The sequence below is a fragment of the Zalophus californianus genome, chromosome 15, assembly GCF_009762305.2.
Source record: "Zalophus californianus isolate mZalCal1 chromosome 15, mZalCal1.pri.v2, whole genome shotgun sequence".
Classification (NCBI taxonomy): Eukaryota; Metazoa; Chordata; class Mammalia; order Carnivora; family Otariidae; genus Zalophus; species Zalophus californianus.
In genome coordinates, this window is record NC_045609.1 from 14,948,226 (window position 1) to 14,964,068 (window position 15,843).

General features: G+C 41.0%; 1 protein-coding gene across 3 annotated transcripts in view; it reads right to left on the minus strand.

The window, feature by feature from the left end:
* Positions 1 to 1,414: 1,414 nt before the first annotated feature.
* The window catches only part of MAP3K21 (mitogen-activated protein kinase kinase kinase 21), a 57,307-nt gene continuing 42,878 nt past the window's right edge, over positions 1,415 to 15,843 (minus strand). For 2 of the 3 annotated variants that reach the window (XM_027596491.2, XM_027596490.2), the window contains 4 exons: positions 9,598 to 9,748; positions 9,133 to 9,230; positions 5,405 to 6,190; positions 1,415 to 4,110 (listed from right to left, as the gene is read on the minus strand). In XM_027596491.2, coding sequence (XP_027452292.1) covers positions 3,710 to 4,110; positions 5,405 to 6,190; positions 9,133 to 9,230; positions 9,598 to 9,748 — 1,436 coding nt within the window. In that variant the 3' untranslated portion in view covers positions 1,415 to 3,709. The other variant, XM_027596493.2, reaches the window with a different exon arrangement.

The window sequence follows — 15,843 nt, forward strand, 5'->3', positions numbered from 1 at the left end:
CTCCATAATTCAGCCTACCTGTTTTGTTTGGATGTAAAAACATAGGTAATAATTGCTCCACTGTATGGAAATTATTACATTTTTCATTTATAAAAGCTTCATCTTTCACTGTGTTTTAGCATGTTGGCCTTTTCACAAGAGTATAGACGGCTTCTGCCTGATTATTATACATTTACATTGCAGTTCTTAAATAACTTCATATGTATCGACCTACTGAAAAGAATATGCCATTTTTCTGAGTTGACCTATTAGGTATGCATGGTTTAGTATTTTCAGTTTCATTTCACATTTACTTAAAAAGTATCCCACTGTATTAACCATTGTTAGCTTTGCTTTTCAGTACTCATACATTTCTAGACTTCTGAACTTTTTGATGAAAAATTACCTTAGCTTTGGATTCCATTTACAAAACTTACACTTCAGACGTCTCCATCGTCTCTACTATGTGTATGGTTGGTTACAACAGGTGTGAACAGGTAGATGGTAGGGACTAGATACAGTTTGGGTCTTTGGAAATCTACAAACTTCTCTGTGTCTATTTCACTCCTAATGAAATAAGGATACTACACTTGCCTCACAAATTTTATTGAAGATGTTTATAGGAGGTGTCTTACATAGGTACCTAGGAGGGTTGCTAACACAGATATGCAATGGATGCCACACTTCCATCCCTCTCATGTGGCAGGGTGATGCTTGGATCTGCATGAGATACTATGATCTGTTTCTTGATCTGCCCAAGCTTCCATTGCTAAGTAAGAATTACTGGATGCTTCATGATTCTTAAAATTCTTCTGATTCAAGCATGTTAAGAATTAGCATGTCTCATTAATCACATCCTTGCAGCATCAACAAGATTTAGCTCATACTAATTTCATGTTGCAAAAGTGTGCCTTCTGAAAAGATGGAATTGCTAAATTCTCAATGAAATGCAACTTTTCAATGCATATGTACACCAGACATTTTAAATAAAGAATCTCATTATACTTTTTAAAAAGCATTTAATCCCAGGGGCCCCTGGTACAGTCAGTTAAGTGTCCAACTCTTGTTTTCGGCTCAGGTCCTGATCTCAGGGTCATGAGACTGAGTCCTGTGTCAGGCTCTGAGCTCAGCAGGAGTCTGCTAGATTTTCCCTCTCCTTCTCCCTCCGCCCCTCCCCGTGCACACACACTCTCTCTCTTTCTCTCTCTCTAGAATAGATGGGTAAATCTTTAAAAAAATAAATAAAATTTTAAAAGTACTTAATCCCATGACTCACTTAGTGATCTTCAGTTTAATGAAGTTAGCAGGCTAATACCTGGCTTATTAAGCATCAGTGATTTTTACTAACATACTTTTCCTTATTAAATACAAAATAAACCACTACGAACTATAGTCACAATCATCAGATGAAAGCCACTGAGCAAGTAGATTAGCTATAAAAAAAAGTTTATTAAAAAAATAGACAACATATGTAAACATCTTTTTCAGTCACAAGGCTTCATAATACAGCATAACAGGCTCAGGCCTTAAATTTCTGCAGTGGGAGCACCTTCAACATTGACTAATAGTAATCAGCTTAATTTTTCTTTCAACGAGCTAGTAAGTCTACATGAAAATAAATAACCAGATTCTGCTAAATATACTAATACACATAGAAAATCGCAAATATACAACAGATCTCAGCAAAACACAACTATTTGCTGTCACATGAGATTGAATCCTTGTACCGCAATTATCTTTTTAATGTAGCTTCATTTCTAAATTCATAATAATGTAGAGTTGACTAAAATGAAGCTACATGGGAGCAGGAACAGGGCAGAGGGACGAGACTGATGAAAACCCACCACTACCCTCCACCCCTCACTCACACACACACACGCACACACACAAACGATGTTTTGGCAGAAGCGAAACTGAGAGTTTCTATACTTCTTTCATGTGCTATTTTAGGCATGTATTTCCTTTACCCTTAGCAGGAAATAATGCCCCCAAATGACTGCATATAGAATGAAGCAGCCAACCATAGTTTCAAATGTGATACAATTTTGAGGAAATCAAATTTTGATTTAGTACTTCAACAATCTCCCAAAAGTGAAGCCAAATCATAGAATGGACCATAATATGACAAAACAAAGTTAAGTACCTGAGATTTTGCTGCAAGAATTTTAAACCCAAGATTGTTTTCCTTGGGGTAGAATGCACTTATGTTAACATAATCCTTTCATGCTCTGTTCGCCATCTTCTGGGGCATACCTGCCAAGTCACTTGATGTTTCAAGTGGCCAAATAATACCATTTTCTTTTTTCTGCTAGAGGTGGATATTTTATCACAGCTGATTTAAATTGCTGACATTTCGGTTATTCAGTAAACCTTAACCAAGGTAAAATTTTAAATGAAATGTCAAGCGATGTTTATAATTTAGTTTTTCCTTAGGTGCAAAATTTTAAGTATTTATTGTCATCCAAAATAACCACATTCTAGTGACAGAACGGAAGCATAATGAATTCAACAAAAGAACCCAGACAAATTTACAAGCTCCTGGATAGCATTTCTGTAGTTTAATAACTCAGTAGTCTATTTGTATCATAGAGGTATGATTTTATAAAATGACTCATAAAATCATTTAAAATCCTGATCCGCTACCCCGAATCCATTTAAAAGCCTGTATCTGAAAATAATCTGTATTTGTCATTTCTACCATATCAGCTTATCTTAGCAAATGTCTAACATTTATCCACAATTTACTAAAATGTGAAGATAACTACAAAATACTTAAATTCTAACAGTGTTGCTGTTTCTTGATTTGGCAGTGTTTCTCTCTAATGGTATTTGGGATTGTTAGAATAACCATACATTTATAGAGAGAAAAGTAAAATTAAATGACATGAATGTTTACAATACGTGAATACATATGTCACTTAATTTTTAAAAATCCTACTACGAAATGGAAAAGCTTTATTGTCTGGATACCAAATAAGTGGCTACGATAAAACAAGAACCACTTCTATAGGAAGAACCTACAGATTAGCCTCGCTTAGGTGGACATAATGTGGTCTTAGCCAAATGCCCATGACTGACCTTTTAAAAATCTGTTTTGGGGTTCTGATGGGTAACATTTTTAGAAGTTACATTCAGTAAAACGTTTACAAGTTACATTCAGCAAAATTCCCTCAAAGAGAGAGATAGGCATAATCCGTGTGACACCTGGACATATCTATGCATGACAAACCTACTGCTCAGTTCAGGGGTGTCATTGGCTCTCCATCTATTCTAGTCTTTAATTTTTTTTTTAAATAGATACCTTTAGTGACTAATATCACATTATTCTTGGCTTTTTGTTGCACAAATAACAAAAAAAGAGAAAGAAATAAAAAAAAAGAAAGAAAGAAAGAGAAGGAAGGAAGGCAAATGGGAAGAAAATGAAGTGAGGGACAAACATGGCGCACCTCATCCCGATTTGGGTTTTGGGGGATGTCAGTGAGAACCAATGAAGCATTACAACTACGCTTCAGGTAATTCTACCCAGCATAGCTTTACATTGCAAAAAAAAATGACAGCTAACAGCAATCACATACACTTTTCCGAGAAGGTTGCCATCCATTACGACTTTAGTAACATGGCCACAACTTTCGAAAACACAGCAGCATGAAACAGTTCAAAGGTAGACACGCTGTTTTAATTTGTTCACCTTAAAAACAAAACAAAGAAATGCTCGAACAACATAAGGCACTTAAGACAGAAACTCCTTCTCCAGGTGATGCACTGATGGTCGGCTAGCTCTGCTCTTCATCCTGCACAAAGGCACCGTGCCGTCCCTGCTCTGGCCTTCGGTGTCAGCGTCCAGGAGGGAAGGCACGTGGGGTGCAGTTCTGTCCCTGACCCCGGGGGGACCGGCGTGGGTGGGTCCGGGACCCCTCCCGGCAGAGTGTGCCTGCGCGGCGGGCTGCGACTCCGTGCGGCTTCGGAAGGACGCAAGGCGAGGCGGAGGCACTGGGGTGCCGGCTCTTTGTTTTTCAGGCGGGGCCTCCGTTGGCCGGTCACCGTGAGGACCAGCAGAACACCGGGGCGTCCCCAGAGCCCGCTCCGGGGGCAGGTCCGAGGCTCCGGGGGCTGAGCTGAGGGTTGCACCAGCTGCTCGAGAAAGCAAAGACGGTGTGCAATTAGACCGTGACTTCTAAGCCCGTCAACATCCAGACAAGCAACTAGGAGGCCGGATCAATTAGGTAGTCACTTTCAAGTGAGCTTCAACAAAACACCCTCAACACACCTTTTAAAACTATTGGGATACGGTGTTTGTTTGTTTATGAAGAAGTAACTGCAAGGTTGGAAAGAGTGTTTCGGCCAGGGAAACTAGAACCATAAACACAGCCGCATCGCCTTCATGGCGCTTGGACCAATGATCGTTGTAACTGTTTTAGAAACAGGGGAGGTTTCCAGACGGATTAGCTGAGAATAAAGGTTTTTTTGTTTTGTTTTGTTTTTTAAATGAAGGGCACATGATGAAACTTCAGATTTTTCAGATTATGATCTGAAAAAATGGATGGCAGCAAGAAAGCAGTTAGATTTTATATGTTGCCCCTTCTTTCTTGTCCTGAAGACCGGATTCATCACCACTCTAGAAAATTATAAGTAAGAGAAAAAGAATGGTTTCTCATGGTAATCCCATGAGAAATCCTGTCCTAGGATTTCTCCTCAATTACTAATAGTCTACTGTATTACAAAAGAGTAAGACATTTATCTAAAGACAATGGACAATAAACTGAAAAAAAAATCACTTCTGGGTAGGGCACTGAAAGAACAGAGGAAAAGAAGGAGAATGGAAACAGCTTCAGTTTTAATATACTTTACAACTAACCATATAGCATAACCCTGTACAACCTAAAAAGCACTTTTCATATACATGACCTCACTTAATACTCATGATATGTATTTGTAATTATCTTTATATACAAGAGAAAGAATAGTCAACCCCTGCACAGAGTGCCATTTGACTCTTCCCCCTGCTAAATTTCTACCTGACGGGAAGCTGAGCAGTGACGGTGGGTGACGCAGAAGACTGCCTATCACCGGGGAGGCTAGGTGACCAGTTTCAGCTCCAGCTCTCCCAACTAATCATGGGTTCAGATGTGGGCAAATGGCCTGTCCTCTCTACTGTGAGCGGCTTGGGGCAGTTACCCCCACGTGCTCGTTCTATTTTAGTTTGCTATTATATACTGATGTTGCTGAGATCAAATTATGCTTTTCCTGGAATTCAAATAATAAAGTCAAATAAAAGAGCAGGGTAAAATTCAAGGAGCTGTATTAACTGTGCATACAAGCTTGTAAATGTAATCACTTGGAAAAGATACAAGCAGATATCCACACAACTTTACATTCTAATCTCTATAGTGGTGATTTGTACTTTGACCCAACTAATGCAACCTACTTGGGGTCTGAAAAGCATTTCCATCAGACAGGGTTCGTCTGTGATATGATGCTTGTTCTTTTGAAGAAGCATAATAAGGCACATTCCCCCACGTTTGCTCTAGGAAAGGAGGAGACAGGTTTTTCCATCGACTACGATCAGTCTCAAGTCTCGGCGTGAAGGTTGGCTCATGACTACATTCTCCGATGGCAACACAAAAATCCGGAGCGGGCGTCTCGGGGTCCAAAGCGATGTGTGAGCTGCCCTCAGACAACTCTTCACTGTCCGTCTGTAGCAAGCACTTTGTGGAAAGAGAGGGCATGGACAGAAGGCTCATGGCGCTTGGCGGAGGGAGTAAGGGTGGGCTGCTGGCCCTCTCGCCCATAGACGGTGGCCTTGTGGAAGGACTGGCCCCACCTCGGGACTTGGGAGCCCACTGGAAGATTCCCTCACGTTTCTTCTTTTCTTCTTTGGGCAACAGTTCTTCGGCAGCCTGAGCTTTATTGAGCTCTCTGATATCCAGCCCCAGAGCAACTGACGCCAGCAACATGGTGCAGCCGTACAGAGCAGACTCTGTCTTCTTCCTCTGGGGGGATCTGCTCCGATTATTTGTAGGGGTCACCTGAGGCATGCTGGCAGCAGGGCCCAAAGACGGTCCCTCCTCCCAGCTTCCAGGTTCCACTGGATTCTCTCTCTGGCCATCTTTCCAAAGAGGTAGATCAACGTAGGCTTGACTAGGCGATTTTATTTGCTTTGGTTTTCTGTGTTCTGATCCATCAGGGGAAAGTCTTGGCTCTTCAGAAGCACCTAAACAAAGATAATAAAGACACACGTTAAGTATAATTTACAGGAAAAATCACTGAAACTGTACAATAAGGCTAAAATCTAATAAATATTCTAAGTCAAAGCACATGGAGTCCTTTTCAGTTCAGCAAACCGTTCATCTAGAAGGACCCGAAGGAAAGGGGGCCTAGGGCACAGAACTGAAGGTTCCCTACAGAGGAACCAGCAAGCACATCATTTGCTGTTCCCTATCCTTCAGGAAATCGTTCTTCACTGGCACGGGCAATACAATTATTATAGGAAAAAGTCATCAAGATACAGAAATGCACACACATACACACAGGCCCTGTAACATGTCAGACAAAACATGCCCTTTGTCTCCTCTCAGTGTGTTGGGCTCGGTTATCTGTAGCTTGCCTGTGTGTACAAGAACCGACAGGCCCCAGGTCAGTGGTTCTCAAAGTGTGCCACCTGGGCTGGAGCACCTGCATCACCTGGAAACTTGTAGAAACATGAATTCCTGACCCACTCCAGACTATGGAATCAGAAATTCTAGGGCTGTAGCCCAGGGGTCTGTGTTTTAATAAGTCTTTATTCAAGTTTGGGAACCACTGTCATAGAGGACCGTTCTCCAAAGAGGTCCCAAAGGGTAACAAATTAGATCAGCTGAAGAACAAAAGGCCTTCATTATCACAGAGGTGCTTAGCAGTGAATGAACAAAAACAACAAACTCTTTAATCCATGTTCGAAGCAATCTACAATAGAGCCTCCAGTGATTTCTCCAGTATTATGTCCTATTACACCTGCAGTGTGCTCTAGAATCCAGACAAGCCAAGACACCAGCTTCGCCCCCAACAAGTTGGTGGTGCTCTCCCCATCATTGCTATGCCTTCGGGGTGCCCTCTTCTTCCTCTGTCTGGCCTCCTTCCACCCTTTCACACTGACCCCAAGCTCCCTTTTCCCCCAGAAAGCCCTCTCTCAAAGTACCACCTGATGCTAACGCTTCCTAAGGCGGCCCATCCCCCCACGTGCAATCTCAGCTTCCTCTGAGGCCCCCCACCCTTGCATCTTTCCGTTTTTGTACTTTTAGATCACAATCCAGATGTGCATGCCTGCAGATGGTAGGCTTCTGACCACCTGTCTTTTTAAATTTGGAAGGATCTTCCCTGAATAGTACTTTCATCGCGTAGGCACTTTTAGTGATTGAATTTAGGTGAAATGAATATGTATTATATACGTGCACAGTACATGTAACGGGTAACAAATTATCAACCCATCATTTAAAAAACAAGAGTGGGGGGGATGCTATTGACAAGTGAAATTCATTGGCTTAAAAGTATATTGAGCACTTCCTAATATCCATCGTAACCTTCCCTTCTGATTACTGATGACAAGCATCTGTAGCCCCCAAACCGAGGTAAATATCTACGTAAGATTAAAATGTGTCCTTTTGGGATTCATGTAGACATTTGACAGATGGTGAGTGTTAGATGTGTTCCAGGCATTGGGAGTGATAAACAAACCTAATAAAATCCTTGACATTCCAGTTTGGGAATGAAAGAGAACACGAACATTAAGGGTGTCAATGTAGACAAATAAGAATTTCGGATAAGAGCTATGAATAAATAAGACTGGGTCATGAGACACAGGGATGGGGTGGGATGCTGCTTCAGCAAAGGTGGCCAGGAAAAGCTTTCAGGAAACACTCGGGCTGAGACACAAATGCTTGGCAGAACAGGACCACACAGATGGGCGGTGGGAAGGGACCTGCAGGTGGGACAGACAAGGGCAAACCTTCTCATTAACTCATCATGTGAACTTCAAGAGTTAACTTACTGGAGACTAAGCTGAGTCAGCCAAGTATGTCCTTGTATTTCCTCCAACTGCTCTTTGGAGGTCTTATTAATGGGTCAGAACATTCTAAATAATCACAATAATAATAATAATAAAAGAATTGAGGGAAAAAAGGGTTCTCTGATTAATCTCTCTGATTAGTCACAAATAATGAAAAAGACACTATAGGAAGAACAGTTTTATTACAATTAGTTGTTCTTCCTTAGTCCTCAAACCGTATTTGAGAATAAATCATAACATGTAATAAGAGGAGAACCTCTTACCTTCATAGGCAAGAGTCAGAATACCATCATGAATGCGACAACAGGAAGCATTTAGCACCCGTCTTGCACACACCCAAATGTACCTGTGCAGATATTTATACTAAAACCACATCCTCATGACAATGCAAAAGAGGAAAAGTGAACATGAGTAGTGAGTCCTTGTAAAATTAAGCACGGCACTGATGACAAATTCAAGAAATGGACACCGTGTTCTGCTAAAGCATCTTTAATTTGGCCACAGTGTCAAAGGGCTGTCTTAAATTGTCAAGTTTAAAGACCAATTTTCTTTTCTTTGGTGATGACAATCCTTGAGGTTTTTCAACAACATATCTCTGCAACCTTTTAATATCTGAATATTGAATAGGCATACTAAATATTAAAAATAATTATGATTCATCTAAATTAAAGAGATTCCAATGTAATTCTCTCTAAGTGGTGGTTTTCCATAGAGAACCTGCTTGGCAAAATTTCGTCCTATTAAGAGGTGGCAATGCAGCCAGGAGACCACCCCGAAATCTCAGGAGAATTTCAGGATGTCTATGTTTTCATAGTTGCTATCTCCTATACTACATTAATTTGATTCTACAGAATTAATTATGATACTAATTTTTCTGGGAGAGAATAGGAGTTACAAATTCCCAACGAATAATGTGGAGCCTCATTACTTTACGTCATAAAGACTTACAGCAAGTAAGTTTTGAGCTTAAGTAAAGGTATAAGCAATGCTACTTCTTGCTGATCTTCCCTATGCTACTTGAAGAACCACATGAAACTATTAAAACAAAGCCTCTAGAACGCTCAGATGCTAAGTGTAACTCAAACAAATTCTATTTCCTGAAGCACATTTACCTGGCTGGTCCACAAATAATGAAGCCAATGGCATGGTTTTCGGATTCTTTATTAAGAGAGTTGACCAAGGACTGTTACCGTCTGAGAGAGGTCTTATTCTAAAAGAGAAAAACGTTTATTTTGATGGAACCACGTGACACACAAATTAGGTTTTCACAGATATATGCTAACAACATTTTTAAGTAGGAAACGGACAACGTTTGTATTGTTCTGAAGGGCTAACAAAGCACAAATTTAAAATCTTGAAATGAGACAGGAAATATATCAAAGTTTTTTAACTGCTTAACTGCATAATAACATAATTTAGGAGGATAAACTCATCCTAGAAATGAAATTAATATTCAGATATCTCTGTACTATTCCAATCACTTTGTAAAAGTGAAGTCGGGCCAATGTGGAAATTCTCAAAGGCATTGCTACCCGTCACAGTCTATGCTGAAGAGCCCCCAGATATCACACACTTACCTTTCTTTGCTATCATTTCTTTCTTTCATTTGAATTGAATTGGGTCCCCAGGTACAACCTTTTTTCTTGAAATTCTTTTTCACATCTTCAAATTCTTCTTGTCGGCAGACCGTGTTCCGTCCCCAGGTTTTATTGCTTTCGTCTGAAGTCACTAGGCGGAGAGCATCACTCATTAACCAATTACCAAAGACCTGAAGTTAGACAAATCAAATCTGCCGTACAACTACCTCACTTAAAATACGTTAACGGTGAAGAAACGTGAAGGTGCAGAAATGATTCCTTTCGCCCTACCGATGGCAAACTTCTTCCCCTTGTCATTAAATTAGCCAAAGAGTAGAATGAGTTAAAAGAAAAGATAAACTGAACCTAAGGAACAAAAGTCTATTTTTACATTGCAATTTAATTGGATTTTTCATTAGTCGTTACAAATTTTGCTCAGTCATCACCACAGTTTGGCTACAGTTGCTTTTTAAAACCTCAAACTGTTTAACAGTTGCCCCGCCCTCCTTGCTTTTTCTCCTGGCCTCACAGGGAGTTCTGTAGCCACATTTTAATATCCACATTTTGCTGACACACTTCCACGCTATCCTTCTAGCCTTGAAGCGCGCTTGTACTCGGGCCTGCAATGGATTTGGACATCACTGGGGAAAGTGGCTACTGTTACTATGCACTTAGAAAACCAATCCCGTGAGTAGATGGTCCAAAGTACAATGTAAAAACATCATGACATACCTACAGAGGGGAACACTCTATGGCCTTAAGAGATGAGGTTCAGATAAAAATAATGTCAAATGTCTATATTACGTAATTACATAGACCTCATTTTATTATGCCTGCGTGTGTCTAAACATAGGTATCAAACTTTTATTAAAGTGTTGACTTTTGAGGGAGACGTCTGCTTATGGAAAGATGGATATTTAACTTCTTTATTATTATTTTTTAAAAGTGGCCGCATTATGGGTGATGCTTGATTTGTGTGTTTCAATATTTCCACATTGTAAAATTTACGTATCTATATGTATAGAGGTGTTTGTGTGTGTGCATGTATACGTGTGTGTGCGACAGTCTAGAATAAGTTGTTCACTCTTCTTATTAAGAGCGTCACCCTCAAGTCAGAGAGGAATGGTGGGCATCTGCAGGGCCATGGGAGCAGTGGGCTGGAGCAGACTGCAGGCCGTAGGACCGCCACACGGGACCCTCTCCCACCTACACAATCTGCAGCCTGCGGCCCCTGCGTTAGCAACGATCTTAGAGCTTTAGTTCCCTCATCTTCTTCCTCCCTGTCTTCATTTGCTCTTCTGTTGTCTCCTCTGTGTGGACATTTACCAAACATTTACTGTAAGAGGCTGGAAAGGGTATGCTGAAGAGTCCATGCTCTTGGAGACTCTTTGAATCCAGTGTCATGGCTTCGGAGCTCCTGAGTTAGGTCAAGTTTCATTACCTCTCTGTGCCTTATTGGGGGATCACGGTAGTAGCTACTTCATGAAGTTGTTCTGAGAATTACACGGATTAACAGATGGAAAGAGATTAGAATGGTGCGGAGCACAGTAAGTGCTGAGTGGATGGGAACTGTTATCCCAGCTGGGCTGGGGCTGGGTTGCGAGGTCTCTGCCGGTATGGAGCTCCTGGGTTTGCTATTTCTGCCTCCACAAAACCATCACAGACTAGTCATCACTACATTTGGTTCGCAGAACATTCTTGGTTTTTGTCTGTTATGCAGATTGGTAAGTAGGACAGGGTGGAAGGAGGGAGGGCTGCTGACATCTTCAGCTTGTATCACTCATCTCTGGAAAAGTACAAGCCCTAAGTCAACCATCGATTGTGATACTCGGTTATTGAAGAACATTCCAAGGCTGTATAATGGCTGCAGGTTCCTGGAGTAACAGGACTCTATGGGATAGGCTTTTCCACCCTTTGATTCTATTTGACAACATAGAAAAGATGTGTTTTACCCTTGCTTTAAGACACACCCTGAAACTTGAATTCTCAGAGGATTAGTAAATTTTTTTTTATTCCCAAAGAGAAGTGCGTCCTACATATGGTATCATGTAATAATACCAACCATTAGAGAAAGCCAGAGGAAGTTACAGTAAGAAAAAAATACTAAGAAAATATTTTGTGCAAACATCAGATGTCTTTGGCAGACAGCGATTCTTTGCATGATGGTGACATACTCATATTTTTATCCAAAGTCAAGCTTATATTGTATTTTTATTTTGGTATTTACTCTGGTAGTCTTGAAACAATTTGGGGGTAATCTCTTTTGCTCAATTTCACTGAAATGATTCTCATCTCTCTCAATACATATAATTATTCTCTCCTTCAGTTTCAGAGGTTTTGGGTTTGTTTTTTTTTCCTTTCCTTTTTACAATGCTTTCACAATAAATTTTTCTACATTTACTCACATCTCCCCATCTTTGATCCAGAGGAAATGTGCCCGACAACATCTACAAGTCACAGTAAAAGGAAGTCCATTCCTCTGAATCGGACGTGTCTACTGATGCACCTGATCCACCCGAGAGGCAAAATCCTCATGATTAATGTATGCTAACGCTACAAAAGGCAGACCACAGTGAGAGACTTAAAGGCCATAATGAGCTTCAGGGTAAGAATAACAGTAAAAATAATGATCCAAACAACTACCAACACATACAGAGCTCTTACCACGTGTATACACATGACCCTTTTAAACTACTATGGTCCCCAGTTTACAGAAACAGAATCTGAAGCATGATGAGGTTAAGAAGGTTGTCCAAAATCATAGTGCAGTAGGGCCAGAGCCGGGATTTGTTCCCAGGCAACGTGGCTCCAGAGTCTATGCTCTTTATGGGCATGCTCTCCTGAACTGTAGAAACAGGATATCCCTGCCAGCTAATGACCAAAAGGGACAGACATGAGGATGAGAGGAGCTGTCGGGAGTACCTGGGGTCGGGAACAAGGGGACGATGACTCAGGACAAAGAATGTGAATGCACCGTTCTGCACGCAGAACTGGTCCTGTTTGAAGGATCTGCATTCAAGTGCTTTCATCTGGCACTTCCGAGAATGAATGCCGAGCGCCTTGTTGTTTGGGGGAGAGTGGGGATGTTCCCTGAGCTGGCTTCATTGCAACCCCACCAGGTGAGAACTCACACGAAGTCCCAAAGGTATTCAGTTTAACTAGTACAAGTGTTGGGCCGAGCCAGGCTTGTCCAGGTATGACTTCCCCACTTCCGCGAGGCTGTAATCACGACTGAGGAGCGTGAAGATGGGGACTCTCGTTTGTTGTGGTGGGAATGTGAAATGGCACAGCCACTCTGGAAGGCGGTTTGGTGTGTCTTCTAGAACTAAACACACTCACCGTATGAACCAGCAATCACACTCATTGATATTCATCCAAAGAAGCTGACAACCTACGTTCACACAAAAACCTGCGCATGACTTTATAGCACCTTCATTCATAATTGTCAAAACTAAAACTTGGAAGTGACAAAGATGGCTTTCAGTAGATGAGTAGATAAAAATAACTTGTGCTCTGTCCAGACAATGGAATGCCACTCACTGAACAGCACTGAACAGAAAAGAGCTACCAAGCCATGAAAAGGCATGAAAGAAACTTCAATGCACATTGCTAAGTGAGACAAGCCAATCTGGAAAGACTACGTGCTGAAGGATTCCAACAGTATGACATTCTGAAAAAGGCAAAACTACAGAGAGTGCAAGGATCAGTGACTGCCAGGCGCTGAGGGTGGAGGGGTGAACGGGTGGAGCGCAGAGGATTTTCGGGGCAGTGAAAATACCCTGTATGGTATATAATGGTGCATACATGTCATTGTGCATTCGTCCATACCCAGGATGCACAACAGCAAGCATGAACTCCAATGTACTCTAAAGACTGGGTGACATTGCTGACGTGTCAGTGCACCTTCACTGACTGTAACAAATCATCCACTGTAGTGATCGTGGGGGAAGCTGTGTGTGTGTGTGTGTGGGGTGGACAGGGAAATCTCTGCACCTTCCTCTCAATTTTGCTGTGAACCTAAAATTGCTCTAAAAAAGTCAAGTCTGAAAAAAAAAAGAAAATGAAAACACGGAAGAGAATAGAGAAACAGCTGGGCAAAAACAGAAGAATCATGACTTCTTGTTCCCTTGTCCTTTCAACTGAGCTACGAGGTAAGCCTTGTTATCCTCCTTGTTCCTTTAATGAAGCCCTCACTCTGTCTAGGCAAAGGCAATGTGTGGCTTTATAAGAAATGCTTTGTCAGTGGCTCAGTTGGTTGAGCGACTGCCTTCGGCTCAGGTCATGATCCTGGAGTCCCGGGATCAAGTCCCGCATCGGGCTCCCTGCTCAGCGGGGAGTCTGCTTCTCCCTCTGACCCTCCCCCCTCTTGTACTCTCTGTCTCTCATTCTCTCTCTCTCAAATAAATAAATAAAATCTTTAAAAAAAAAAAGGAATGCTTTTTCAGAAAGACATACTAGTTTTGGTAAAATGATGGCCCCTTAAATTTATTCAGGTCATTATACATTTATTTAGATTATTTCTCTTTAACTGTGAGGAGACTAGTACACTGGGATCCTGGGAGCTTTAAAAAGAACAAATCTCTGCTGGTGTCAAGGTTTTCATTACAAAAAAACCCAAAACCCAAAAACCAAAAAGCAAACAAACAAACAAACAAAAAAAGAAATTGACTGTAGGTCTGATCAGGGAAAATACTGTTCTGGATTTTTTTTTCTCCAAATAAGTATAGTAAGTAGCAAAGAATCAAGTTTGGTGAAGAAAGGAAAAGATGCAAGTCAATTATTTAATAGACTGATTACCACATTACTTACATATACACATATAAAACACATTCTTGTTTTGCTTTGCCTACTTTTTGGACTCACTTTTGATAAAAGTCAATAGTTTTATTTAATTCCACTAAACTTTGAGTCAGGGTCTAACAGAAAACTCTCACAATGCAAAGGTGCTAGGCAAACTAGCTATATGTCTTTTTTTTTTTTTTCCCACCAGTCTGAACACTCTTTCTAAAATCAAAATACTAGGGGCACCTGGGTGGCTCAGTCCTTAAGCATCTGCCTTTGGCTCAGGTCATGATCCCAGGGTCCTGGGATTAAGCCCTGCATCGGGCTCCCTGCTTGGTGGGGAGCCTGCTTCTCCTTCTCCCACTCCCCCTGCTTATATTCCCTCTCTTGCTGTGTGTGTCTCTCTCTGTCAAAGAAACAAATAAAATCTTAAAAAAAAAAATCCAAATACTACATGGTATTTTAAAGTGTTAGGTTGGCCAGTACAGACCAAATGAAAGTTAAATCTCAAAAAGCAAAATTTTTCTTTATAAAACAAGGAAAGAAATGGAAGTATTTTGAAAAATGGAATCCCTGATTTCATTTTTCAAAATATTCATAAATATGCTACTGATATAATTAGGTTATGCTAATTTTGCATACAAGTGTTTAACAAAATGTCTCCAGATATGGTATTCCACTTTCTACTCTGTGGCCTGGTCAGATCACCAATTGCATAGAATCTAAAAACTGTTATTGTGAAAATAAGAAAATAATTCTGCACAGCAAAGGAAACCATCAATAAAATGAAAAGGCAGTCCATGGAATGGAAGAAAATAGTTGCAAACCATATAACTGATAAGGGGTTAATATCCAAAATGTATAAAGAACTCATATACCTCAATAACAAAAAGCAAATCATCCAACTAAAAATGGGTAGATCTGAATAGACATTTTTTCCAAAGAAGACATATAGACGGCCAACAGACACATGAAATAAAGCTCAACATCACTCATCATCAGGAAAATGCAAATCAAAACCACAGTGAGATATCACCTCACACCTGTTAGACTGGCTAGTGTCAAAAAGACAAGAAATAGTAAGTGTTGGTGAGGGTGTGGAGAAAAGAGACCCTTGGGCATTGTTGGTGGGAATGTCAACTCGTGCAGCCACTGTGGAACACGGTATGGAGGTGCCTCAAAAAATTAAAAAATAGAACTACCAAATTGTGACCAAGATGGTGATGTAGGGTATACCTGACTTTGTTCCTCCTCACAAGAACATCAAACAACTATTTGAGAATAAGACACCATTGAGAGGATCCTAGAACACAGCGGTGAGGCTACAGCACTCCCCTTACACCTCAGAGACCAGGACAAACTGCATCATAAGGATAAGGGAAGCAGCTACACATGCAGTGTGCTGCCCCTCCCCCAGGCCAGTGCAGCACCATAAGAGAGGTCTCCCCTGACCTTCCAGTTCTT